Raw genomic sequence first — 27,064 nt, 5'->3', positions numbered from 1 at the left:
TATTTTTTTTAGCCTTTTTAAAGTAAATATATGCATCACTGTCGATTATGCAAACTATTTGATGATGTCATGTTGACACGCCACAGGTATGTTGGCAATCTAAGAGGAAACCATTCATGCATTCGGACGTTGGTCCATTCACCCGCCATCACTTTATAATACAACACTGTGTTACTGCCAATTTTACTGCAGACGGGTATTATCGATGACTGGCTCGAGGAGCGATCGCACCGATTGTAATCAGCAATGAAGTCTGTCACGGGTCTAAGTGCTCACACTAGCCAAAGATACGTGACGTTGGGTGTCAAGTGGGCCGCAAGCGTGGCTCGCTTCTGCGAGTGCGTCCTCGAGGCTAAACCGGCCTTGTGTCAAATCCATGTGCTGCTGAAGTGAGAATGTTGTCCAGCCATTTGAAAGACATGTCAGAGGTTGCCTGCTGATAACGGCTCTGGCTTGTGACGCATACGCTATAACGACCTGGTCGCATAAAGAGCCTCTTTATGTTCTATAGCTGATGCCGTTTAGCCACAATGAGGGTCCTCCGAACTAATAATAGCAGCACCAAATCTTGTGATTCGGGTTTTTTTCAGTGGAGCATAATGTGTCTATTCTTTTAAGATGTGATGTTGGTTGTATGCCTATTGGCTACCAATTTAAACGCTCTATACTGATGAAAAAATGCCATGATTTTTTAAGATTAAAAATACTGTATAAACAGATTTACTCCACAGTGACACTGGGTCTATTTATTTCTACTATGTAGCAGTAAAATTCACATCTGCAGTTGACATAAATCCTCCAAAGGTCTGCTATAGTGAGTGGTTTAAAAGAGCAAAACAACACAGTGATCTTTAAACACTGCCACCTGCCATGACTGAAAATGTAGTTTATTTTGAACTCCAAAAGATAGTCGCAGCTGTATTGGAAGTATTCATGAGTGGTCAGTAGGGGTGGGTGATACGGCCTGAAATTTATATTGCAATATATAGTGTAGCTTCCTGCTATAATGATATATATATATATATATGTATGTATATATATATCACAATATTTGGTAGTATAAATATTTCAAAACAGGCTAACAAAACATATGGCCTAAAAATACAATATCCTGTTATTTTGCAAAAAATTTGATTTGCGATTTTTTTTTGTTAATACAAGTGATCGGAGCTCATTCGAAAAGTTTTGCTTTTATTTGTTCAAAAGCTAAATGTTTGAAATTACAACGCATTTCCCTCTTAGCAAAATTTTAATTTGTATAATGTTCTTTTTAGACCCAATATAAATTGTACTTTTTATGGAATATTTTTCAAAGAACTGAATTAAGGAAGGCAATCTGAGAGGCAAAATTCTGTCTTGAATAAAATACTTTTTTGAACAAAAATATGGTCTCGTACATTGCAGGCAAATGAATATTAATCTCCAACATTAACATGAATAAAGTGCAAACTTAAAACTTTTGTCTTGCATAAGATACTTCTGTAAATAAAAGTGTAGCGTTGCATATTGCATGCAAATAAACTAATAATCAATAAATAGTACCGTATTTTTCAGACAATAAGGCACACTTAAAATCCTTTAATTATCTCAAAAGTAAAGTAAACATTGAGAGGACTCTGCAGTTTTAGTAAGTGGATAAAAGCAGGCTTTTCCATACGTGCACCACATTTTGGCAACGTGCCGAGCGCCCGCTTTAGTGATCGTTCTGCATTGTGCTTCATTCTCATCAAACATGGTACTTTGTATAAATTCCACCTCAGTAAGCTGCTTTTAGTGGTAGTTTGTTGTTGTTACGGTCCCGTGTGCCTCGTAAAGAGTTGCATTTCCCCCCCCCCCGTCGGCTCCATGTTTTGTTTTCAGATGCTGGAATAGGTTTGTTGTGCTGCTGTCTTTTTTTGAACAAACTTTGCGACATGCAGTCACTTGTTCCACGCCTGTCGCCGCAAATCAAACCCAGTGACGACTTTCTTTGGAACTCGGTCTCACAATGCTGTTAGCAGCAGCCTCGATTTGCTAAGTGTGTGAATCTCCGTTCAGGAAGTAAAGGGGATGACGCAAGCTACTGGGGACAAATAATATGCTGGAGCAACAGGAAAAAAACATTTGAACAAACTTTGAAACTTTTATTAGTAGATTGCACAGTACAGTACATATTCCGTACAATTGACCAATAAATGGGATCACCGGAATACGTTTTTCAACTTGTTTTAAGTCGGCGTCCACGTTAATCAAATCATGGTGAATATAATTTTTTTATTTTTCAAATCGTCTGCAACAAAAACTCTGTTTAGACGATAAAATCAATTTATCGCCAGGCTTACGTTGTGCTATAACATGCCAAGTTTTAGCTACTCTTCTGTTAAAATGGGATAAGCACTTATTGTTTGGCTGCTTTGTATTTGTTTGGGCGATACTACAAATTTGGATATCAATCCGAAACAAAGTTGTTCCAGGAGCAGCATTGTTAATATGAATGCTGATATTGAAACTTTAGATTTTCAAGATGATTGAATAATTACATTTTTGATCACAGTTATAATTAGACAAAATAACAGAATGGCGGTGTAACAATATCAATTATTTAAATGATTTCCTACCATTGGCTCTGTTTTAAGTCCTTTGGTTTTAGCCTTTAAAGCCATACTCCATGGACTTATTTCCTGAGTTTGTAAACAAAATTTAGTATATATATATACATATATATATATGTATAAATCTATAGCTCTCTCCCGGTTGCAGTTAGGCCAGAACGCGGCAGCACGACTTTTAACAGGGGTCACAGGAAACGTGAGCCTATAAATCCAATTCTTGAGAATTTGCACTGGCTCCCTGTTCATTTTAGAATTGATTTTTTAAAAATTGCTGTTTGTTTTTAAAGCTTTACATGGACTGGCACCTCATTATATCTCAGACCTCATCCAAATTTACAATCCTGTGCGCGCTCTGAGGTCCGAGAGCCAGCTCCAGCTCGTGGTCCCCAAGACCAGACTTAAATCCAGGGGAGACAGGGCCTTCTCTGTGGTCGGCCCTAAGCTCTGGAACACTCCGCCCCTCCATGTTAGAACTGCTCCCACAGTGGAGTGTTTTAAGTCTCGTCTTAAGACCCACTTTTATTCTTTGGCTTTTAACATTTCGTGAGTTGTGTGGTCTTCTGTATTTTTTTTTTAAAAATTTAAATTTCTATTTACTGCTGTAATTGGTTTTACCCTTTAAAATTGTTTTTAATGATATTTATTTTTATATTGTTTTATTGTTGATTTTATTTTTTATTCAATCATTGGTGGAGCTAAGGATAATATTTGAGTATTGTTTTAAAAATTGTTGTGCAGCACTTTGGAAATATTTATGTTGTTTAAATGTGCTATACAAATAAAGTGGATTTCATTGGATTGGATAACAAAAACGGCAATTATTTTTAAAGTAAAAATATCGCCCTAACTGCTGTGGTATCGAACTGATCTCATACTAATTGGAATCGTTACGAGTGGTGTGAATCTTTAGGCACCTAACAATTCGATCCAATTCTGATTCCTTGGATGACTATTCAATTCAGAATCTATTCTCGCAGACTTTTTCAAGACAGGTTAAAAAAGCTTATTCTAGTTATATGGAGATGGCTTCAGAAATTATTAAAAAAATAAAAATCCATCCATCTTCTTCCGCTTATCCGAGGTCGGGTCGCGGGGGCAACAGCCTAAGCAGGGAAACCCAGACTTCCCTCTCCCCAGCCACTTCGTCTAGCTCTTCCCGGGGGATCCCGAGGCGTTCCCAGGCCAGCCGGGAGACATAGTCTTCCCAACGTGTCCTGGGTCTTCCCCGTGGCCTCCTACCGATTGGACGTGCACTAAACACCTCCCTAGGGAGGCGTTCGGGTGGCATCCTGACCAGATGCCCGAACCACCTCATCTGGCTCCTCTCGATGTGGAGGAGCAGCGGCTTTACTTTGAGTTCCTCCCGGATGGCAGAGCTTCTCACCCTATCTCTAAGGGAGAGCCCTGCCACCTGGCGGAGGAAACTCATTTTGGCCGCTTGTACCCGTGATCTTATCCTTTCGGTCATGACCCAAAGCTCATGACCATAGGTGAGGATGGGAACGTAGATCGACCGGTAAATTGAGAGCCTTGCCTTCCGGCTCAGCTCCTTCTTCACCACAACGGATCGGCACAACGTCCGCATTACTGAAGACGCCGCATCGATCCGCCTGTCGATCTCACGATCCACTCTTCCCCCACTCGTGAACAAGACTCCTAGGTACTTGAACTCCTCCACTTGGGGCAGGGTCTCCTCCCCAACCCGGAGATGGCACTCCACCCTTTTCCGGGCAAGAACCATGGACTCGGACTTGGAGGTGCTGATTCTCATTCCGGTCGCTTCACACTCGGCTGCAAACCGATCCAGTGAGAACTGAAGATCCCGGTCAGATGAAGCCATCAGGACCACATCATCTGCAAAAAGCAGAGACCTAATCCTGCGGTCACCAAACCGGAACCCCTCAATGCCTTGACTGCGCCTAGAAATTCTGTCCATAAAAGTTATGAACAGAATCGGTGACAAAGGACAGCCTTGGCGGAGTCCAACCCTCACTAATAAATTAAAAAAATAAAAAATAGTTTGTTTAAAAGTATCCGTGTTTCACTTGCAGTACTGTGTCATGTGTTAATATTGCCGACTGAGCACTTTGGTTCTTACCACTATTACATTGGATCTGTTGCTGTTTTGTTGTGCATTACCTGTAGATTCATGACCATTGCCAGTAATGCACCCAAAGTCATTATTAAAGTGTTTTGTACACCATTCACCATCCATTAAATGATAAAAATATTAAAAACTGAGTGATTTTTTTTTTTTACCCTCGCAGAACCAGGACTTCCTTTTACACATGCCCGTGGGTAACGGAAGCCTGGGCCAGGATGCAGCCGCGGGCGACAGACTAACCACCGGCGCACCCACCCTGCCCATGCTCCCCGTGCCCGACCTCGCCGCGCCGATCGCCGTCGACACGGCATGCGGCTGCGAAGCGTGCAACGAGAGGCGGTAAGTTCAGATTGACTTGTCTAAAATCCTCCGACGAATTTGTCCGAACCGCATTTCCTCGAATCGGCAGAGAGATCTCCGCCGAGTCAGAACGGGAGTCTCAGCAGCTGCAGAACCACTGGTCGGAGGTCCGCTACCTGGTCCGCTGCATCTACCGCCAGGCTGGAACGCCGCTGGCAGATGACCACGACCAGCCCCTGGAGAGGGACAAGGAGAGCATGAAGGAGCTGGTAGACAGGTAGACTCATACTTGTCTTACTGTGTTTGTCCACAAGGGGTCCCTCTGACACCATCAAACCGTAACAAAGCCTAATACAATCTGGGACGGTTTCTTTCTTTTGTCCCATGGATGCTTGATGCTTGTCCATCCATCCATCCATTTTCTACCGCTTATTCCCTTTTAGGGGTCGCGGGGGGCGCTGGCGCCTATCTCAGCTACTTGTAGCTTGATGCTTGTCTGCAACTGTAATCATTCATTCCATTGATATGAATCTGGGGGAAAAAAATCATGTGCATAAAACCTATACAAGAACCTAATTTTTTCTTTTATATTTTACTTAAACTATAAATGCATTTAGGCTCTGTGAGAAGGACCCCTACCAACTGTACCAGCGTCTAGAGCAGCAGGCCCGCGAGTACGTGCTGGAGATGAGGGTACGGCTCCTCAAGCACCTCACGGCGGGCTCCAAGATGCCGGGACCCGCCGCGCTACCGCCTGCTTCCCCTGGTCCTCCTCAGGCCCATCAGTTCATCTCCCTCCTCTTGGAGGAGTACAGCGCCCTCTGCCAGGCTGCACACACCATCAGCGGCTTCCTGCTCACCCTGGTTAGTGATTATTTATATGCACTGCTCCCCACACCATTTGAATGAGAAATGGCAATTTGACTCTATCCTGTTTCTTCCCGCAGGAGAATGAGCACCTCCAGAAATTCCATGTGACGTGGGAGCTGCACAACAAGCACCTTTTCGAGAATCTGGTCTTCTCGGAACCAATCCTGCACAGCTGCTTGCCTGCACTGGTTGCAAAGCTGAAGTAGGTTTTTGCCTTCAAAGTCTTTCATGTAATTTCAGTTGAACTGGCCATTGCTTGTACATTTATGTGTGACTTTGGCAAGAAACATTAAGACCATGGCTGATATGATATTTCCCATTTTTGCATATTTCTTTTTTATTGTTTTCAAATATTTTATACTCATCTAACTGTTTGGTTGACTGTTAAAGGTCCCAGTGACTAAAAATGTTTGTTATTCAAGTGTTAAAAGTCATATTTATTTTTTACTTTCATTGCTTAAATATCTGTAGATCAACTTCAACTCTATATGTTCACATAAAGTTTCATTTTTTACTTTTTATACCGTTTTTGTCAAAACCCTCTGCTTTTGATAGTAAAAACACAAAATATGCAATATTTCCCCCCTTAAAAATATTCAAGGCGTAATATTTATGTGATGTAATTGGAACTCTAAATAGGTATATAATACATAACATTATTTTGAGTCATTTTTATTTTTTGAGCAATGAGAGAGTAAAGGTTTTGGGGATCCAAAAAGGCCCCCACTCATTAGTGTTGAAAATAGGTCACATATCATCAAATCATCAAATATATATTATTTTTACTTTCAACGCTTAAATCTCAGATTCGTCAATCAATTATAAGTTTTTATAATTGTTTGAGCAATGACCGTTTAAAGTTAAAAAAAAGCTTTGTGTCAATATTGCAACATTTTCTCGTTACAATACACCTGATTGATTTTTATTTTACTTTTTAATTTAAATATTTGTTTTTATATAAATAAAAATTTTTTGGGGGTGTAATATAGTATTTAAAAAGTGTTGCGGGTTGTTGGAAAAATGAGCTGTGAGCCTCAAAAGGCCCCCAAACTAAACATTGGGCACCTGAGTTAAACAAGATTTTGTCATGATAGAATTTGACATGTTTGAAGACCCATCGGAGGAAGACTGCAGACGACAGTTAAAATATGTCTAGGTAAAATATTCTATCTATTATACATAAGTCTTGTCTGATTAGAAGAAACTGAAAAGTATGGCAACAAGAGGACATAAACATTTTTGAGCAACTTAAAAAGCACAGCACAGACCTCCGCCGGCCCTTTCTCCCAATTGTAAATAATGCTTTTAAAAAGTCTTGAATCCAGACACTGATACGGATCACCCTCGAAAACGAATCACTTTTTCCTTAGCCCATTTCTGACATTTTCTGAAAGTTTCATCGAAATCTGCACATAACCCTTAAGATTTTTAAAGTGGAATAGAATAAACGGTGTGAACGCTGTTGTCAGTCTTCAACTCATTTTGTCTCTGTGGCTGAAGGTGTGGAAGCTAGCATACACACCCAGAGAAATTGAACCTGGTAGCGTAAACATAAAGTGGTCCGGATCACCCTTCAAATCAAATCAGTTGTTCTTTCTTCCATTTCAGGCATTTTCTGAAAATGTCATGAAACTTTTTTTTTTTTGGCCATGACTTTGAGTTGTGTTGCAAACTGTCAGCAGAAATAATAAGAAAGCTTTGGTACATGCTCAAATCTTTTGTCTGGTTTCTAGCAATCTAAAGTTTGAGAAAAAACTAAAAAGATGCATTTCTTAGTTACTGTGTTAGAATCCATTCTAATAATGCTTTTATTTTGAAGCCTTCTTCCCCCTGAAAGGGGAAGTCACTGTAACCAGGTTTTAGTGTTGCGTAACAAAAATATTTATTGATTATTTACTTGTATTATACCACTAAGACTTCAAAGTAGATACTACATGGCAAATGACAGTAGTGTTTTAATTATTTAAAATTAATACTAGAACTAATTAGTTATATTTATTCAAAGAAATACCACAAAAGCCTTCAGTTATTGTCCGCTGTCTGCCATGTCGTCCTCAAGTTGCAGACGCTCTATGTATCTTTTACTCTTGAAACATGTTTGTTCATCATAAACATTAATTTATGTTCCCCGCTTGTGTATTATTTAACCTTTATTTAACCAAGAAAGTCAGATTGACTTTTAATAAACAAAAATACAGTTTCTTATTCGAGCGAGTCCTGGCCAAGAGGAAGGTTAAGAGCATTTGTAAACTGTTCAGTTATCTATAGCACTAGATCAGGGGTGCCCGTTACGTCGATCGCGATCGACTGGTCGATCTCGGAGGGTGTGTCAGTCGATCTCAAGCCAGGCATTAAAAAATATACATAAAAATGAGCAATCATCAATCATACCAAGACTTCACTTTCGTCAGTTGTTTGACGTTCTCGGCACCCGAGGATCTTGTGAGATGACGCTGGCTGCTGCGAGCTCATATTTAAGAAAAAAATCACTAACAGGGCGGACGCAGAGAAACACATTTTATTTCTAGAGACTCCGTACCTACTGTCAAAACTCTAAAGACCGACAGCACAGTTCCTGTCTTCACCATAAAAGACCTGTTTCATCCTGCCTGTGCTAACAAAATAAGAGTCTCAGAAAGCTAGCGTGCACAAGCTAGCAAGCTACGGAGTTTGATGCCAATGTATTTCTCCCCCGCCCTCAGGGACCGCTTTCTCACTTGCTTGCCCACCCGCACTCTCACTGACGTCACTCACCTGCTGCCGGACATTAAAGGGCCACACACATATGCTACTCTCATAACAAAGTGTTTAAAAACGAGTATGCAAGTTGGACAAATGAGATGCCAAATCCAACCACTTTCATGTGGTATTGGACAGAAAGGAGGACTTTTTTTTTCCTCCATTTGAAAATGCGGACGTTATCAGCACCACTGTCTAATTCCAATCAATGCAAGTCATCAGCATCAAATACAGCAACTTATATTCTTGTCTTCATGAAAGAAAGGAATCTATGTGTGTTAAACATGCTTGTATTATCATTAAACACCATTAACTTGTTAACAAAAATGTCTCTTTCATACATAAATAAATATAAATTATGAATAGGAATGAGGTAGATCTCCTCGACTTGGTCAATTGAAAAGTAGCTCGCCTGCAGAAAAAGTGTGAGCGCCCCTGCACTAGATAGTGTTGGTAAATGGCAGACAATGAGAAATTAAATTATCATCACACGTCAATGTCATGTCATGTAAATGCTGCCTTTTTGGCCCGATTGGCATTGCAGATGAAAATATTTTGTTGATTGTCTTAGTCAGAATAATGTAGGTTAAATTGACATGTAAACTAGGACGTGAGAATGCCAGTGTGTTGCCTAATTTTTATATACTACGTCACTCTATAAAGACTTGGCGTAGTAGACAGGAACTGAAAGTAGGTCTGAGTGACGTGGGAGAACAACCATTGTGCCATTTGGGCATTAAAGAGTTGATATATTGTTGCACATTAGTATTCCTGTTTTTTCTCCACAATAATTATGATATGACGTTGACAAATTGCATCAAATGACTTAGACAAATTCAATTGGTGAAAATGACGCAGATTGGCCAAAATGTGCGTGGAAAGGCTTTGGGCAAAGTTGCAAGGTCATGTATGATTGGTGGAGATTGGTTGAATCTGCGAGGGACTGTCATGTTGACATAAACAGGCCAATTTTTCCCAAAAAAATGAACTTGTTGACATAAACGGGACTAACATTTTAATGTGATTTTTCAGACATGGCTCCACCTCCCACGACTCGTATAACGAAGACATGTACGGGACCTTGTTGGTGAGCTACCAGCACCTGCAGCAGGAAATGGCGTCTGTGGCCGCCCAATGGCAGGACTGCGAGAAGAGGATCGATGACTATGTCGACGAACAGGTTCGGTGTTCAACCAAAAATCAGGGCTGGACAATTAATCTAATTTTGATATCGCTTCCCAGGATCATGAAAATATTGTACTCGGAAAAAATGGATAAATGTGCCGTGCATCGCAATTCCTGAGTTGAAACGGATGAGTGAGCGTATGGGTGGAAAAAAGTTTGATATCGCACAATGGTTGCTGCTATTTGACACAACGCTAGTCTGCCTAGTAAATCATCACTAAACTCAACAAGAAAATTACCGTATTTTTCGGACTATAAGTCACAGTTTTTTTCATAGTTTGACTTATACTCAAGAGTGACTTATGTGTGAAATTATTAACACATTACCGTAAAATATCAAATAATATTATTTAGCTCAGTCACGTAAGAGACTAGACGTATATGATTTAATCGGATTTAGCGATTAGGAGTGACAGATTGTTTGGTAAACGTATGTATAGTTATTTGAATGACTCTTACCATAATATGTTACGTTAACATACCAGGCACGTTCTCCGTTGGTTATTTATGCGTCATATAATGTACACTTATCCAGCCTGTTGTTCACTGTTCTTTATTTATTTTAATTTTCCTTTATAATGTCTATTCTTGGTGTTGGGTTTTATCAAATAAATTCCCCCCAAAAATGCGACTTATACTCCAGTGCGACTTATATATGTTTTTCCTTTCTTTATTAGGCATTATCGGCAGGTGCGACTTATACTCCCGAGCGGCTTATACTCCGAAAAATACTGTAAATGGAATCTGTTGTTAAACACAGAAATGTACGTAAATGTGAGTTAAATGCTGTCATTTTGAGGAGAAGGAACATTTGTTTGGGAAAATAATACTGACCTGTGACTGCTCATTCATCCCTAAAACACTCATTACCCCTGCCCTGAAAAGTGTCCAAAAGGCCTTTTGAAACATCAACTAAACTATGAAGCTAAAGCAAGCAAGATCAATTCATACACCCACAATACATCTCACCTGCATCGATGTAAGAGCAACGTACAAACCTACAGTCGCAATCTTCACGGGCTCTTTTTTTTTTTTTTTTTTAAACAGCCCCATGTTGTCTCTAAACTCAGCACACTTCCCCCATTTAAAATAACAGCGCTATACGCAAAATCCAGTCGGGCTGCCCTAACAAAATAAATGGTTTAAAAAAAAAAAAAAAACCTTAGACAAGCACATTGTACTTAAAGTTCTTTTTGGTATGTACATTTACAAAATTCCAATGCTTTGTCTTAAAATACTGGTCACAATTGTCCAAATGTGTATTGTAGCAATTTGTACATTTAATTACAGATATTTTATAAAATTGTATTTGTGACACAAAAAGTGCACACTTTCTGTGAATAAGTGTAAAAAGACTGTAAAAAGTTTAACAGTATCGGGAAAAAAAATCAATCAATCAATCAATGTTTACTTATATAGCCCTAAATCAGTAGTGTCTCAAAGGGCTGCACAAACCACAACACAAACCACTACGACATCCTCGGTAAGCCCACATAAGGGCAAGGAAAACTCACACCCAGTGGGATGTCGGTGACAATGTTTTTTTTTTTTATAAAGCTATTTTAAACTTTTTTTTATTTTTTTTACTTATTGTTTTTGTCTTACTAATTTCTATCCGGTTATTCTTTTAAATTATATTCAAAGTTGAGTTTTGGTGGTGTAATAAATATTCATGTTTTGAAAGGTATGAACAGTCGTACTAATAATCGGGGTTTCAATTTCAATCAAAATAATTGTGATTATTATTTTTACTATAATCGTCCAGCCCTACTGTATGTGTATCTATATATTTTTAATACATTGGCTGAGATATACTGTCTTTGTTCTGAAGTTACTCTTCAAAGTGGAAGGTCAGAGTTTCACCAACCAAAGAACAGAGTCGCACAAGTCATTAGTCGGCAAAAACGTAAGCTTTCCAATGAATTTTTATGACCGATTAAGCTGAAAGTGCGTTTATTGATCTACCGGTCTCTCTTACATAGACTTTAAAGACAAAGCAGCGAATGCTAAAAGAAGACTGGGAGTTGTTCAAGCAGCGGCGAAACAAAGAAGAGCAGGTAGAACGCGCATACGCCAAAGTGCACCCGACATGGAGGACTGAATGGTGTCATATTGTTTTATCTTCATAGTTACCCAACAATAAGAAGCTGGCGTGTGGAGACAACTTCACAGACACCATGAGGATGCTGTCGTCACGCCTGAGCATCCCCGACTGTCCCAACTGTAATTATCGGAGAAGGTGAGTTTTTATTTCCTCATCTGGACATGAGCGCCTCCGGCAGGGATAACGATGACGTAACGCTTCTGCAGGTGCACGTGCGACGACTGCAGCCTCTCCCACATCCTTACGTGCGGCATCATGGACTCGCCCATCTCCGAGGACCTCCACATCAAGCTGCCTCTGCAAGGGGAACCCTCCCAGGACTACATGGCCGAGGTGCACCCGCCCAGCCTTTCCTCGGGCAGTTCGGCATCGGGCTCCAACTCCAGCTCTCCCATCACCATCCAGCAGCATCCCAGACTCCTCCTGCCCGCCGGGGAAAACAACACCTTGTAAGTACGCCCAGACACTCTAAATCAGGGGTGCCCATTACGTCGATCGCGAGCTACCAGTCGACCGCGGGGGGTGTGTCAGTCGATCTCCACCCAGGCTTTAAAAAAAAATAGACCTAAAAATTAGTGATCATCAATCTTCACCAAGACGTCACTTAAATGACATTCACGGTACCGGAGGGTCTTGTGAGATGACGCTGGCTGCTGCAAGATCATTATTATGAAAATATGACCGAGAGGAAGGCGAGAAACACTTTTTATTTCAACAGACTCTCGCGCCGTCCCTTCCGTCAAAACTCTAAAGGCCGACTGCACATTTCCTATCTTCACAATAAAAGCCCTGCTTCATGCTGCCTGCGCTAACTAAATACAGTCTCGGAAAACTGGCGTGCACAAGCGATCCCTCAGAAAGCTGGCGTGCACATCACTTGTGCACGCCAGCTTTCCGAGACTCTTATTTTGTTAGCGCAGGCAGCATGAAGCAGGGGTTTTATTGTGAAGATAGGAAATGTGCAGTCGGCCTTTAGAGTTTTGACGGAAGGGACGGCGCGAAAGTCTGTTGAAATAAAAAGTGTTTCTCGCCTTCCTCTCTGTCATTTTTTCATAATAATGAACTGGCAGTGCCAGCGTCATCTCACAAGACCCTCGGGTGCCGTGAATGTCAATCAAGCAAGCTACGGAATTTGCCGCCAATGTTTTTCTTGTAAAGTGTATGGAAGCTGGATGAATTAGATGCCAAAAACCAAGCACTTTCATGTGGTATTGTACAGAAAGGACAACTTTTTTTCTCCTCCATTTGAAAATGTGGGCGTTATCATCATTACTGTCTGATTCCAATCAATGCAAGTCATCAGAATCAGGTAATACACCAACTTATATTCTTGTCTTTGTGAAAGAAAGACATCTATATGTGTTACACATGCTTGTATTATCATTAAACACATTTAACTTGTTTACAAAAATGTCTCTTTCATAAATAAATAAATATAAATGATATATATAAATGAGGTAGATCCCCTCGAGTTGGTCAATTGAAAAGTAGCTCGCTGCAGAAAAAGTGTGGGCACCCCTGCTCTAAATGTTCACGGTTGGGTATGATTTGTGAACGCGCTTCCGTATTTCAATTTCCCGCTGGTCTGCCAGCATCAGCGATGATGACGAAGTGCCTCCCATGCCCACTAAGTTTGGGGACATCTACCCAGTGTTACCAAGTGGCTACGAGGACAACCGTGTGGGTGCAGTGAACGGGCACCGTGGCGACATGAACGGGGGCGGAGTCAACGTGGCACTGAAGGTAGAGGTGAGTTAGCGCAATTTCTGAGTACGTTTTTTTTGAATAAGTGACAAACAATGACAGAGCTCCACATTTTGTTTTACAATGTGAAGCGAAGCCTGCCTCTTTTTTTCTGCCTTTTTCTGGGGGGGCCTGTGCAGTGGCAGAAATATACATGAGGCTGCTACATACAACAATACCAGTGGAACCTCGATTTCCAAACTTAAACAGTTCTTAAACAGGATTTGTGAATCAAAGTTCGAATAGTGAAGCACATTTCTCCATTAACTATATAAATATAAGAAATGGGTTCCAGTCTCAACAAAAGTCCATATTTTAGTCAATCAATCAATCAAAGTTTACTCATATAGCCCTATATCACGAGTGTTTCAAAGTACTGCACAAGCCACAACTTGCAACAGAGGGAAGTTTTTGTACACTTTAGACACAATATAAAGTGCTATACAGCAGTGGTCCCCAACCTTTTTGTCATGAAAAGGGGAGTTTTTTTTGGTTGGTGCACTAATTGTAAGTGTATCTTGTGTTTTTCATGTTGATTTACTTAAAAAAATAAAATAAAATACATAAAATTATTCTGCAGCCCGGTACCAATCGAGCCGGTGGTCGGGGACCACTGCTATACAGTACTGCAGGGGTGTCAAACTCATTCTAGCTCAGGGGCCACATGGAGGAAAGTCTGCGCATACGCGAGCTGGACTATTAAAATCATGGCATTAAAACAAAAAAAATAAATACAACTTCAGATTGTTTTCCTTGTCTTACTTTGGCCAAAACTACAACAAACAAATTTTGAAAATATTACAATAAAAATATAGAAAAAAATACCGGCATCTGTAAAGTTTATATTCATGAAGGAATGAAGATAGTGAATTAATGTTTCTAACTGAATAAATTTACATGTACAATTTTTTTTGTATTATTTTTTTATTGAATTAAGTAACGTTTATGACAAACTTTTTCCAAAACACAATATAGAATGTGAGATCTAACAGAATAATGCATACATTTATCATTTGTTTTCAAAACGGTTACCAAAAAGTGGGAGCCCAACAATTTACTGTGGGAACCTATTTTAATGACTTGATGGGGTCCCTGGGACTGATGAAGTATTGGTGCGTGCTAAACAGCAGCAGGTGGCTGTGGCCTGCGGGCCGGTTCTAATACTAATCAAATATCCCGGGAGCCATAGATAATTAATTCGGCCCATGAGCGTAGACTTTGACACCCCTGCGGTACTGTATATCAAACAAATATAATGGTGGATCAATTTCTATTTAATAACAAGCCAAAACAACGACGCTGTCCTGTATGTACTACTCTGCCAACACATGCACACACAGAGAAATCCCATCGGTGCCCTCGCAAGCGATCAGAAATCACAAAAAACTTTACCTTTGATGACCATAGTGCTACAATAATAAACATTAACAAAGTAAAGTCCACTTACATAAACATACGGTAAAGGAGAATCTGATGAGAAAGAAGCAGACAGAAGGGGTAGAACAGAGGGTGCAGGGCGGAAGCTGTATGTGCTTTTGGAAAAGGCGCCGCTGAATGAGAGGTAGCTCTATTTGGTATCTTTTTCCAGAAAAGTCTGGTCTCGTCACAATTTAAACTTGTGGTGTGAAGTGGAGTCTTCCATACTTGCGAGCGCCATTAACAAACTCCTCGCAAATACCGTATTTTTTGGACTATAAGTCGCAGTTTTTTTCATAGTTTGGCCAGGGGTGCGACTTATACTCAGGATCGACTTATGTGTGAAATTATTAACACATTACCGTAAAATATTAAATATTATTTAGCTCATTCACGTAAGAGACTAGACATATAAGATTTCATGGGATTTAGCGATTAGGAGTGACAGATTGTTTGGTAAACATATAGCATGTTCTATATGTTATAGTTATTTGAATGACTCTTACCATAATATGTTACGTTAACATACCAGGCACTTTCTCAGTTGGTTATTTATGCGTCATGTAACGTACACTTATTCAGCCTGTTGTTCACTATTTATTTATTTTAAATTGCCTTTCAAATGTTTATTGTTGGTGTTGGGTTTTATCAAATAAATTCCCCCCAAAAATGCGACTTATACTCCGGAGCGACTCATACTCGGAAATAAACGTGTTTTTTTATATACACTTTTTTTGAAACTCGACAGCGATTCCCTCCTCCTTTCCACAATGGTCTATTGTCATTTTGGAACGCATATTGAGTTGGCAAAATGGACAAAACTTGTCAAAAGACAGAAAAACACACAGAAGGCACGCACTGAAGTGACATGGAGGGCTCCGCATTTCCAAAAATGCTGCACCTTGTGGCAAAAAATGGCTGCAGAAGTGATACAAAATAAATTAATGAAGCATTTGTACGAATATAAATTTTTTTGCACACAAAAGCATATTTGGTTCCATCTAAAAGTTCCTAAATTAAAAACCAAATGAGGGTCTTATAAATCGAAGTTCTGCTTTATATGGCCAGGTCGGAGGCGGTATGGATCATGAAAACAAGTGAAGATGATAGATTTTCATAAAGAGGCTTTTGGCGCACATATAAGTATTAGAACACCATTAAGAAATCATAATAAAAGACTTTTGTGATTAAGGGTAAATAAATGTTCCTTTGTGCGCCATGCACCTTTCTTCTGCCACAGTCTCCTCGCGTTAGCAGCAGCAGTAGCTCGTCAGAGGGTGACGAGGAGGAGGGCAGACCGCAGAGGGAGCTTTCTTCTAGAAAGATGAATAGTCCGCCACCTTCTTACAACCACCAGCAGGTACCGTTTGCCAAACTTGCATCTTCATTTTTTTTTTTGTATTGCACCAAATACATTTTACATTTCCCTCCACTCCCAAAATCTGTGTCGACACTTAAAGGTCCAGCAAGTCCAGCACGCCTGCGAGTGCCATGTGTGCAACCAGGACCCCGCCGCCTGCGCTTTGGGGCCCGCCGCTTGCCTGCCCTCCAGCCGACTCCACTCGGCGCCGTCCCCCGCCGTCGGGCACCAGTTCTTCGTGGACAACAAAACGCCCCCCGCACACCCGGCCCTCCACCTCTATCCGCACATCCACGGCCACCTGCCGCTTCACAACTTCTCCCGGCCCCTGCTGCACCCGACGCTCTACCCCCCTAGCTCCTCCCCTCTCACGCACAGCAAGGTGAGGATGGTTACCTGTACGTTGTGGATGTCAACCATTAAATTGTGTGTATTTTCCCTGTAGTCACATCCTACTAACAGTTTGCTCTCTGAATCTTTTTCCTTTCTAAGCCCTTGCCTACAAACCCCACAACAAACCATTCGGCGGCCAAGCAGCCGGCTTTCAGCCCCACGCTACCCGAGCATGTCTACCAGAACTGCTTCAATGGCGGAGGCGAGGCCGGTAGTGCGGGCGACTGGAACAGCTCGCTGCAGTGCCTCTCGCTCAAGTTTGAGAACCTCTGGGACGCGGCCGTGATGAAGAGCTGGAATCCATCTATGCTGCTGCCCGAGTCGTTGCCAGGTGAACCATGCGGGTTTGGCTTTTTTTCCAAATCAACAAAACAAAACAAAAAATGATTGAATTGATACATTTTTTTATTTATTTATATAAAGACATGCACCTGGGGATAGGTTGATTGGCAACACTAAATTGGCCCTAGTGTGTGAATGTGAGTGTGAATGTTGTCTGTCTATCTGTGTTGGCCCTGCGATTAGGTGGCGACTTGTCCAGGGTGTGCCCCGCCTTCCGCCCAATTGCAGCTGAGATAGGCGCCAGCGCCCCCCGCGACCCCAAAAGGGAATAAGCGGTAGAAAATGGATGGATGGATGGATACATATTTTCTTAATTTATGGCAAACGCTGCAGCCTGATTGGTGGTTGTTGTCTATGGCGGTGTTTTTCAACCACTGTGCCTCGGCACACTATTGTGCCGTGAGATACAGTCTGGTGTGCCGTGGGAGATTATCTAGTTTCACCTATTTGGGTTATAAATATGTTTTCCAAACCAGTAATTATAGTATGCAAATGATGTGTTGTTGTTGAGTTTCTGTACTGTCTGGAGATCGGCAGATTTACCACGTTATACTCTTCCATATCAGTAGGTGGTAGCCGGTAGCTAATTGCTTTGTAGATGTCGGAAACAGCGGCAGGCAGCGTGTAGGTAAAAAGGAGTCTGATGCTTAAACCAAATATAAAGAAAAGGTGAGTGCCCCTAAGAAAAGGCATTGAAGCTTAGGGAAGGCTATGCAGAACGAAACCACAACTGAACTGGTTTACAAACTAAACAAAAACAGAATGCTGGACAACAGCAAAGACTTACTGTGGAGCAAATACAATGTACATCCGAACATGACATGACATTAAACAATATCCCCACAAAGAAGGATAAAAACAACTGAAATATTCTTGAGTGCTAAAACAAAGTAGCTCCGGGAAACATCGCTCAAAGGAAGACATGAAACTGCTACATGAAAATACCAAAAAAAGAGAAAAAGCCACCAAAATAGGAGCGCAAAACAAGAAGTAAAACACTACACAGAAAAAAAACAGCAATAAACTCAAAATAAGTCAGGGTGTGATGTGACAGGTGGTGACAGTACACCTACTTTGAGACAAGAGCTATATTGATGCATGCTTGGTTTTGCTTTAAAATCATATCCAACAATTGCAACAACAACTTTTTTACTGTCAACTGAGTTTCGTTTTTTAATTATTTCTGCTGGTCGCAATTATTTCTGCTGGTCGCAAAAAATGTACCTTGGCTCAAAAAAGGTTGAAAAACACTGGTCTATGGCACGGCTTCCCTGGGGACCAACTTTTCTACTGCAGAGGGGTCTGGGGCCCACCCAAATATTAACACCAATTTTTTATCATATTCAATAATTATATCCAGCCTACTTACAGTTTACAACCTTGTCAAATGATATGAAACTAAATATTTTACACATAAACCTTAGGCTTATGTTAGGCTGATTAGAAAAATAAGTACTAACCAAATATACTGGATAAGAAAGGACTCATAAGTAACTGATGAAAAATAAAATGCACATGCAATTAACTTGTGCTAACACAAACTAAATTGATAATGAGTATGTTTCCCAACCAAACCGTCAATAAAATTAAAGTGCAAATGAAAATACAGCTTTACTACTTTATTCATAATTATTGCTTTTAAGAAACTGTAACTTTAGCTCCAAGACTTTTTATGTTTGTTTAAGATTGTCATTACTGCAACAAGTGGTGGAAAAGTGTACCGTAGCAGCCCATACGGACCATAGCCGAGAAACAGATTTTTTTGGCAGCTTTTTAGGGAGTTCTCGCAGCTAGGGCTGGGCGATATGGCCTTTTATTAATATCTCGATATTTTTGGGCCATGTCACGATACAAGATATATATCTTGATATTTTGCCTTAGTTTTGAATGAACACTTGATGCATATAATCACACCAGTATGATGATTTTATGTTCTACATTAAAACATTCTTGTTCATTCTGCATTAATATATGCTCTTTTTAAACTTTCATGCAGAGAAGGAAATCACAACAAAGTCAATTTAGCAAAACTGTATTTATTAAGCAGTGGCACAAACATTCATGTAATTTCAAAGCAGAAAGTGCAAGATTGTCAGACATTTTAAAACAAGCTATGAGTGCATGACGTCACTAAGATGACATATCAAAACAACACTAAATTAAAGTGCACTTTTTGTACATATTGTTACAATGATAAACATTTAAAAAAGTAACTTTAACATTAACAGAGGAGCTGAAGAGAACGAACTAGACGCAAAGCAGAGAAGGTTGGAATCGGGAGGAGGCTCTGGGCATGTGGCTTGAAAGAGGCTCTACTCTCTTTTTTCTACTGTGAAAAGTCTGCTTCGATGATTCTTCCATACTTGTGAGCGTAATTAATGTATTCCTCGTTTTTTTAACTCCCTCTTCCTTTCCATGCTTGTCTGTTAGCAAAATGGCCAGCTTGTCAAAAGGGGGAAAAAACATAAAAGGCACACAGGCTGAGGAGTGTCCTGTGCAGGCTTTGCCTCCGCTGTGCCCTGCATTTTGCCTGCAGGCGGGACACGAAATAAATGACTGAATGAAGGAAGCGTTTGTACACAGACACATGGTACGCACACAGGCATATTTAGCTGCAACTAAAAGGTCGTAAATTGATAAGTTTGCAAATAGAGGGGTTCATAAATCGAGGTTCCACTTTGTTGGTAAGTCTTTTAGCATTTGTCTAATGATATTTGAGGATATCCGCATACATGTTTGGTTGCATGTCTACAAAGCAAGTTTAACACATGGGGTGCCACAAATGTATTCTACATTCATGTGAGAAAAGTAGAAGACATTTTATTCTTGAAGAAATGTGTCACGCCTGATTACTGCGTCACTGTACATGTGTCCCCTCCGCAGGTGACATGCTCGGGCCGCCCCTCGCCGACGTCCCGCTTCCCCCGACGCCTGCCGGCCCGCCGGCGGAACACCCCTCGCTACCGTGCCCGGCGCCCCCTTCCTCGACCTCGTCGCCCTACTTGTCCTTGTCCTCCTCGTCCTCGTGCTCCTCCTCGGGCGCCAAGGAGCAGAAGAAGAGCGGCGCCAAGAAGAAGTGTCTCTACAACTTCCAAGATGCCTTCATGGAGACCAACCGGGTGGCCATGGCGACGTCGGCGTCCATGTCGTCCGTGTCCTGCACTGCCACCACTGTCCAGTCAAGTAATAACCTACCTATCCACCTTGCACCTAAAAGTCCCAACTCTTTAGGTAATCTAGCAAGGCTCACTAAAAGAAGTCTAAAGCTGTTTTTTTTTTGTGCGAACAATAACAGGATGTGTCAAACCTTCAAGCCACCACATGCTTTTTTTTTTTTTGTCATATTAAGCCTGAAGGTGGTTGCCTGACATTTCAGGGTTGCTGTCTGTCGGCTGTTGCTAGGCGACCGACTGTCAACTTTTGATGTCAAAACCCAGTAACCCCTCACACATATTGACATCTTACTTCCCCCGCATGGCACTTTTGTCAGAGTACAGTAATAAATCTTGGACACGTCACGGTTTTGCCTTTCAGTACCACTTGGAAAGTAGTCGTCAAAACTCTGCTGACTAATATCTTTCTAGAAATGTCTCTCACTTTGGCAAGACGTGGAACCTTTCCACTTGTTTAACTATGTGTTAAGAATGCTAATGTGTCCTAATGTATCACCCAGATGACGTGTTTCACTGCTTGAGTAAAGAGGACCACAGGCAGGCCTCGCCGGTCGGCGCCCAAAACACCACCACAGCGTTGAGTTCCCTCCCGCCGCTCTCCGGCCCTTCCCTACCTCCAGCGCCCGCGGCTCACCTCCCCGCCATGGGTCCACAGTCCTTTCCCAAAATAGCCGCACCGGCCCCGGACCAGGGAGAGGCCCACCAGGGTCTGTGCCTCCCCCCGGCCGAGCCCTCCATCTCCTCCTCGGCAGACTGTCCGCTCAGTGCCCCGCCCAGTGTCTGCAGGTTGGTCCGCCTGGCACTCTTGGATCCTAGTGTAATTTGCATCATTCGTTTCTGTGGAACCAACATTCTTCCATGCCCCTTTTAGTGATCCTGAATGCGAAGGCCACCGCTGCGAAGGGAGCAGGGCGTACGAGCATCCGCCGTACGACGGAGAGGAGAGCCAGGACGAGGACAGCTGCTCGGAACACAGCTCCTCCACGTCCACGTCCACCAACCAGAAGGAAGGAAAATACTGTGACTGCTGCTACTGCGAGTTCTTCGGGCATGGCGGGGTAAGACAGAACATCATGTTTCGCCTACATGTAATGATCGTGGCCAGCCGCCACAGCAAAATAAAAGCCGCCCCACCTTAACAATGTTTTTTTTGTTTTTTTTTTCCCTCCACAAAATCTAATTTTAAGGGCAACTGCACTTTTTTTTTTCTATCGTTCACAGTCCTTAGGTAAGATAAGAATACAAATATTTGTCTTTTTTATGCATTCTAACTCGTAAATAAGTGCTAGCAAAAGTCAGCTAACAATGTAGCCCATAGGAGTCGCTCTACTCCGCCTATAAGCACTCTAAAAACATCCAAAAACCTCATCAATGTTTTATATACATACTGTAAGTGTATTTGTAATGTAGGAACATTCATAATAACATGTAATATTTTGCATATTTTGCTCATTTATCACAACATAACTGATCATGACAGACTTCATGATAGTCAACAACGATTACTTTGGCACAAATGATGATCAAGAACATTACATTTTCTAGATTTTAATATAAGGAAGATCGGCTAACTGTTTCAGAGGCTGTGTGCTAAACAGATCGCGCTTTAGTAAATACTAAGCATCATGTAGCAGTATTGCTAAGTGCCAAACAAGGTATACAAACTATAAACATAATAAAACCATCACAATGTCTGCTTTCATTGGGATGCAGGCTGATGGAATGATCATATAATCCTGTTAAGATAAAGTAATTAATTATAATCCTCACACAGGTTTAGAAAAAACAAAAAGAAAAGACGTGCCGCAAACTAGCGTCTTTCCGTGTCTTTCTCGCCATCTCCGGGTATAAGTTGAATGTCAAAGTTGACCAACATCCTGGTTAATGTCCCCATCCTTCTACAATCCAGGTGAGTGGCAGGATATATAATCTAGTATTAACTGTCACCAACCCAGGGGTCATGGAGCAGCAGCAACTCAGTATGTCAATACTTTAGCTGCATAAACTGGTTAGCGCTCTGTGATCACGGCACTGCTAAAAATAGTTTGTCTGCCTTAGCGCTTTTAATAACAATAGTGCTAATACTTGGTTAATATTTAGCTAAGGAGATGTAAATTAAGTATTGTTGGTGGTTTTTGGAAGGCTTTATGGGCGGAATAGTGTACTCCCAAATTAGTATGCATAAAAAAAGTAAATACAAGTGGAATTGTGAATCATGGGTAAAATTCCCAAAAACTGCAGTTCCCTTTTAATGTAGTTAATTGTTTAAGCACACCTTAATTGTATGTAAATTCCTTTATTAATATTATTTTTATTGTATATTTAATTTTTTAGGCAGTATATTTGCTTTGTACTTATTTTTCTAATCAACCTGACCTACACCATGATAATAATACTTCTGCTTAACACAAGGTTTTATTTCATTTGACAAAGTTGCAAACTGTAATTGTGTTTGATATGACTATGAAGCGCAAGGTTACTAATTTAGTGTTAGTATTTAAACGGGCCCCTCCAGTGGAAAAGTAGGGCTGGGCGATATGGCCTTTTATTAATATCTCAATATTTTTAAGCCATGTCACGATACATGATATATATCTCGATATTTTGCCTTAGCTTTGAATGAACACTTGATGCATATAATCACAGCAGTATGATGATTCTATGTGTCTTCATTAAAACATTCTTCTTCATACTGCATTAATATATGCTCATTTTAAACTTTCATGCAGAGAGGGAAACAACAATTTAGTCAATTTAGCAAAACAGTATTCCTTAAGCAGTGGCACAAACATTCATGTCATTTCAAAACAAAGTGCAAGATTGTCAGAGACATTTTAAAACAAGCTATTAGTGCACTTTAGTGCATGAAGTCACTAAGAGGACATATCAAAACCACTAAATTAGAGTACACGTTTTGTACAGAACGCAACTACAATAGTTTAAAACAAATTAAGTGCACTTTTGTGCATGATGTCACAAAAGATATTTCAGTAACTGTCAAATAAAAATGAGCTGCGTAACAGGAAATCAAATAGTGTATGTCCTTTGCTATGTGGTAGGTTACCACGGACGTTATTAAATTCTGTTGTTGACTATTTTTTTTATACTATCTGGAAATGGTTGCTTATTTTGTGGGTATGGCACCGAACGGAGATGTTGACATGCAGTTTCATGCACTCTTCATTCTCTAGTGGGGGACTTTTCAAATAATACTACAAATTAGCACTAGGTGCTACTTTTAGTAACAACGCTTTTGCCGCATACTTGTTCGACATATTCTCGTTTGAAGCCAAACCACCGCCAGACGATGGATCCTGTGCTGTTTTTCTTTTAAATTAATTCTTCCTTCATTTTTTACCAGATTGGCACCTTCTTTCTCTCGTATTACCACTCGCACCACTACGCTAGCATCACAGCTAACGTTAACCATGCTGCTACCCCTCATGCGAGGGCGTATGACGTGACATGTTTTTGACGTATATAAGAAGGTGCGCTTGTCTGTGAGGAGAGACAGGAAAGCGTGGGAGAGCCTGAAGTATAATGCCCGCAGCCAAAAGCAACTGCGTGAGAACGTATACTCGAATATCCCGATATAGTCATTTTCTATATCGCCCAGTCCTAGACCAAGGACAACAAGGTTAAAGGCCTACTGAAATGAGATTTTGTTATTTAAACGGCAATAGCAGGTCCATTCTGTGTGTCATACTTAATCATTTTGCGATATTGCCATATTTTTGCTGAAAGGATTTAGTAGAGAACATCGACGATAAAGTTCGCAACTTTCGGTCGCTGATAGAAAAGCCCTGCCTTTACCGGAAGTATGTGCGCGTGATGTCACGAGTTGCAGGGCTCCACACATATTCACATTGTTTTTAATGGGAGCCACCAGCAGTAAGAGCAATTCGGACCGAGAAAGCGACAATTTCCCCATTAATTTGAGCAAGGATGAAAGATTTGTGAATTAGGATACTGATAGTGAAGGACTGGAAGAAAAAAAAGCGACGGCTCCGGGCGGCGGCAGTGTGAGCGTTTCAGATGTAAATAGACACATTTACTAGGATAATTCTGGAAGATCCCTTATCTGCTTATTGTTTTAATAGTGTTTTAGTGAGATTTTAAAGATTGTAAAGACATACCTCGAGGTCGGATGGCTGCGGTGAACACACAATGTCTCAGAGAGAAGCCGAGGAGCCAAGCTCACAGCTACCTTTTAAACAGCTGCTGCAGGACGACGAATGATCCAATGATTTCTCCGGGTAAGATATATATCACAATTTCCCCATCCAAAAACATGCTGGTTGACGTAGAGAAACATGTTCGCTTGACCGCTCTGTGTTAAAGCTTCACAACAAACAAAGAAACAACGGCTGTGTCTCGGTGCTAAAGACAGCTGCAATCCACCGCTTTCCACCAACAGCATTGTGCTTTACTGTCTCCATTATTAAATGAACAAATTGCTAAAGATTCAGTAACACAGATGTCCAAAATCTTGTGTAATTATGCCATTAAAGCAGACGACTTTTAGCCGTAACTGGTGCTGAGCTAATATTTCCTGACAGTCAGTGACGTCACGCGTACGCGTCATCATTCCGCGACGTTTTCAACAGGAAACTCGCGGGAAATTTTAAATTGCAATTTAGTAAACTAAAAAGGCCGTATTGGCATGTGTTGCAATGTCAAGATTTCATCATTGATATATAAACTATCAGAATGCATGGTTGGAAGTAGTGGGCTTCAGTAGGCCTTTAACAGCCCCTGACATACTGACAGTACAAAGGTCAGCACTTGGCACCATCAGAAAAAAGACTGTTCTCTTGATGGTTTTGCACCCTTTTTTTTTAAACCCCAGCCTCCGGCGGCTCCGACGAGTCGAAACTATGCAGAGATGCGGGAGAAACTGCGCTTGCGCCTGACAAAGCGCAAGGAGGAGCAACCAAAGCGGGAGGAGCAGCAGCCTGTGCTGGAGCGGGACAACGGAGTGGAGGACCACCGGCGAGTGGAGGACCTGCTGCAGTTCATCAACAGCGCCGACAACAAACCCGCCACCAGTTCCAAAGCGGCCAAGCGGGCGAGGCATAAACAAAAGAAGGTAACAGTCACCTTTTTGGATTTCTAATCGCTGGGTGACATTGTTAAAAGTGTGCGTCTGTGTGTTTTAAGATGGAGGAGAAGGCACGTCTGGAGGCCGAGGCCCGTGATCGAGAGGAGCTCGTGCTGCAAGAGGAGCAGCGGCGGCGGCAGGAAGAAGAAGAGGCGGCGCTTCAGCAGGAACTCCTGAGGCTGCAGCAACTACAACAACACTGCGCTACCAAGAAGAAAAAGAAAGACAAAGCCAAGGAGAACACGGCGCCCCCTCAGAACAACCCACAGCCCCTCAAGCAGACAGCCCAGAACGTCCTTGACCATCTTCAGAACGTAAAGTCGCAGCTGCTCCAAAACCTCATCTGCCTGCCGGACCAGAGGGATGCCAGGTTTGAGCACAGCCCGAAACGCAGCAGCGAGAGAGGCTTCTGCGCTCAGGCCAACAACGCGGCCAACCTCCACCACCACAACGCCGACATCAACAACAAGGTCAAGGCCAAGCAGGCGGCGAAAGTCATCACGTGCGAGCCCCCGTTTAAGAAGGACCCGGAATTACCCAAGAGCTCAGAGACGACGGCCAAGCAAGCCAACGGCGTCGCCTCCAGCGGCACATCGGACACCAAAGCACCGCACACCAGGCCTGTCGAGACGCCCGCTCATCCGCCTCCTCCCCCTGCAACGACCAACACAGAAGCACGCAGAGAGGAAAGGAACAACAGAAGTGCCAGCGGGAAGAGGCAGCAGCAAGCGATGACGCACACCAAGGAAGAGCGGAGAAGTCCGCCCGTGTCCAACTCCTCGCCGTCGCCTCCCCCTCCTACCCCCACCTCCCACTCTGAACAGATGGAGCAGAACGGTAAACCTCCTAGCGCCGAGTCCCCACAACCCAAAGGCAAAGCAAAGAAGAACAAGAAGAAGAAGGGGGAGAAGATGAACACCTCTATAGGTTGGTATCCCACCATGATGCTCTTGACAACATCAGATATGTCACTGAGACACCTTTTGTACATGTAAAGATGCTAAACGCAATTCAATAGAGGTCATTTCATGCTAAACTGATCAAACGAAACATTCACATTTTTGTTATCTCAGGGCATTCAGTAGATTGCAACTGGACTGTTTGATTTGTCCTGGAAGCCTCTCATCAAAATAGGCTTAAAGGCCTACTGAAACCCACTACTACCGACCACGCAGTCTGATAGTTTATATATTAATGAGGAAATGTTAACATTGCAACACATGCCAATACGGCCTTTTTGGTTTACCAAATTGCAATTTTAAATTTCCCGCCAAGTGTCCTGTTGAAAACGTCGGTATGATGACGCGGATGATGATGCGTGCGTTTGACGTCTCGAGTTGTAGCGGATATTATTTTCCAGCCCAATCCAAGCTATAAGTAGTCTGCTTTAATCGCATAATTACACAGTATTCTGGACATCTGTGGTGCTGAATCTTTTGAAATTTGTTCAATTAATAATGTAGACGTCAAAGTAGAAAGATGGAGGTGGGAAGCGGTGTATTGCGGCAGCCCTTAGCAACACAAACACAGCCGGTGTTTCCTTGTTTAAAATTCCCGAAGGTGAAGCTGTACTATGGAACAGAGCGGTCAAGCGAACATGGTTCCCGACCACATGTCAACCGGCAGGTTTCGGTGAGAAAATT

At 41.8% G+C, this 27,064-nt stretch overlaps 1 protein-coding gene across 2 annotated transcripts in view; it reads left to right on the top strand.

The window, feature by feature from the left end:
* The window catches only part of fam193a (family with sequence similarity 193 member A), a 57,183-nt gene that overhangs the window by 16,778 nt on the left and 13,341 nt on the right, over positions 1–27,064 (top strand). Inside the window, exons 4-21 of one of the 2 annotated variants that reach the window (XM_061913218.1) lie at positions 4,859–5,034; positions 5,105–5,272; positions 5,613–5,859; positions 5,943–6,067; positions 9,637–9,784; positions 11,621–11,695; positions 11,772–11,846; positions 11,919–12,028; positions 12,100–12,342; positions 13,486–13,642; positions 16,293–16,412; positions 16,513–16,794; positions 16,905–17,136; positions 20,031–20,330; positions 20,821–21,106; positions 21,192–21,378; positions 25,170–25,409; positions 25,481–26,348. In XM_061913218.1, coding sequence (XP_061769202.1) covers positions 4,859–5,034; positions 5,105–5,272; positions 5,613–5,859; positions 5,943–6,067; positions 9,637–9,784; positions 11,621–11,695; positions 11,772–11,846; positions 11,919–12,028; positions 12,100–12,342; positions 13,486–13,642; positions 16,293–16,412; positions 16,513–16,794; positions 16,905–17,136; positions 20,031–20,330; positions 20,821–21,106; positions 21,192–21,378; positions 25,170–25,409; positions 25,481–26,348 — 4,039 coding nt within the window. Of the gene's footprint in view, positions 1–4,858; positions 5,035–5,104; positions 5,273–5,612; positions 5,860–5,942; positions 6,068–9,636; positions 9,785–11,620; positions 11,696–11,771; positions 11,847–11,918; positions 12,029–12,099; positions 12,343–13,485; positions 13,643–16,292; positions 16,413–16,512; positions 16,795–16,904; positions 17,137–20,030; positions 20,379–20,820; positions 21,107–21,191; positions 21,379–25,169; positions 25,410–25,480; positions 26,349–27,064 lie in introns of both variants that reach the window. The other variant, XM_061913209.1, reaches the window with a different exon arrangement.

Source organism: Nerophis ophidion, linkage group LG01, assembly GCF_033978795.1.
Source record: "Nerophis ophidion isolate RoL-2023_Sa linkage group LG01, RoL_Noph_v1.0, whole genome shotgun sequence".
NCBI classification, from domain to species: domain Eukaryota; kingdom Metazoa; phylum Chordata; class Actinopteri; order Syngnathiformes; family Syngnathidae; genus Nerophis; species Nerophis ophidion.
Note: the sequence above shows the minus strand (reverse complement) of the source record. Positions and strands in the feature narration are given on the sequence as shown.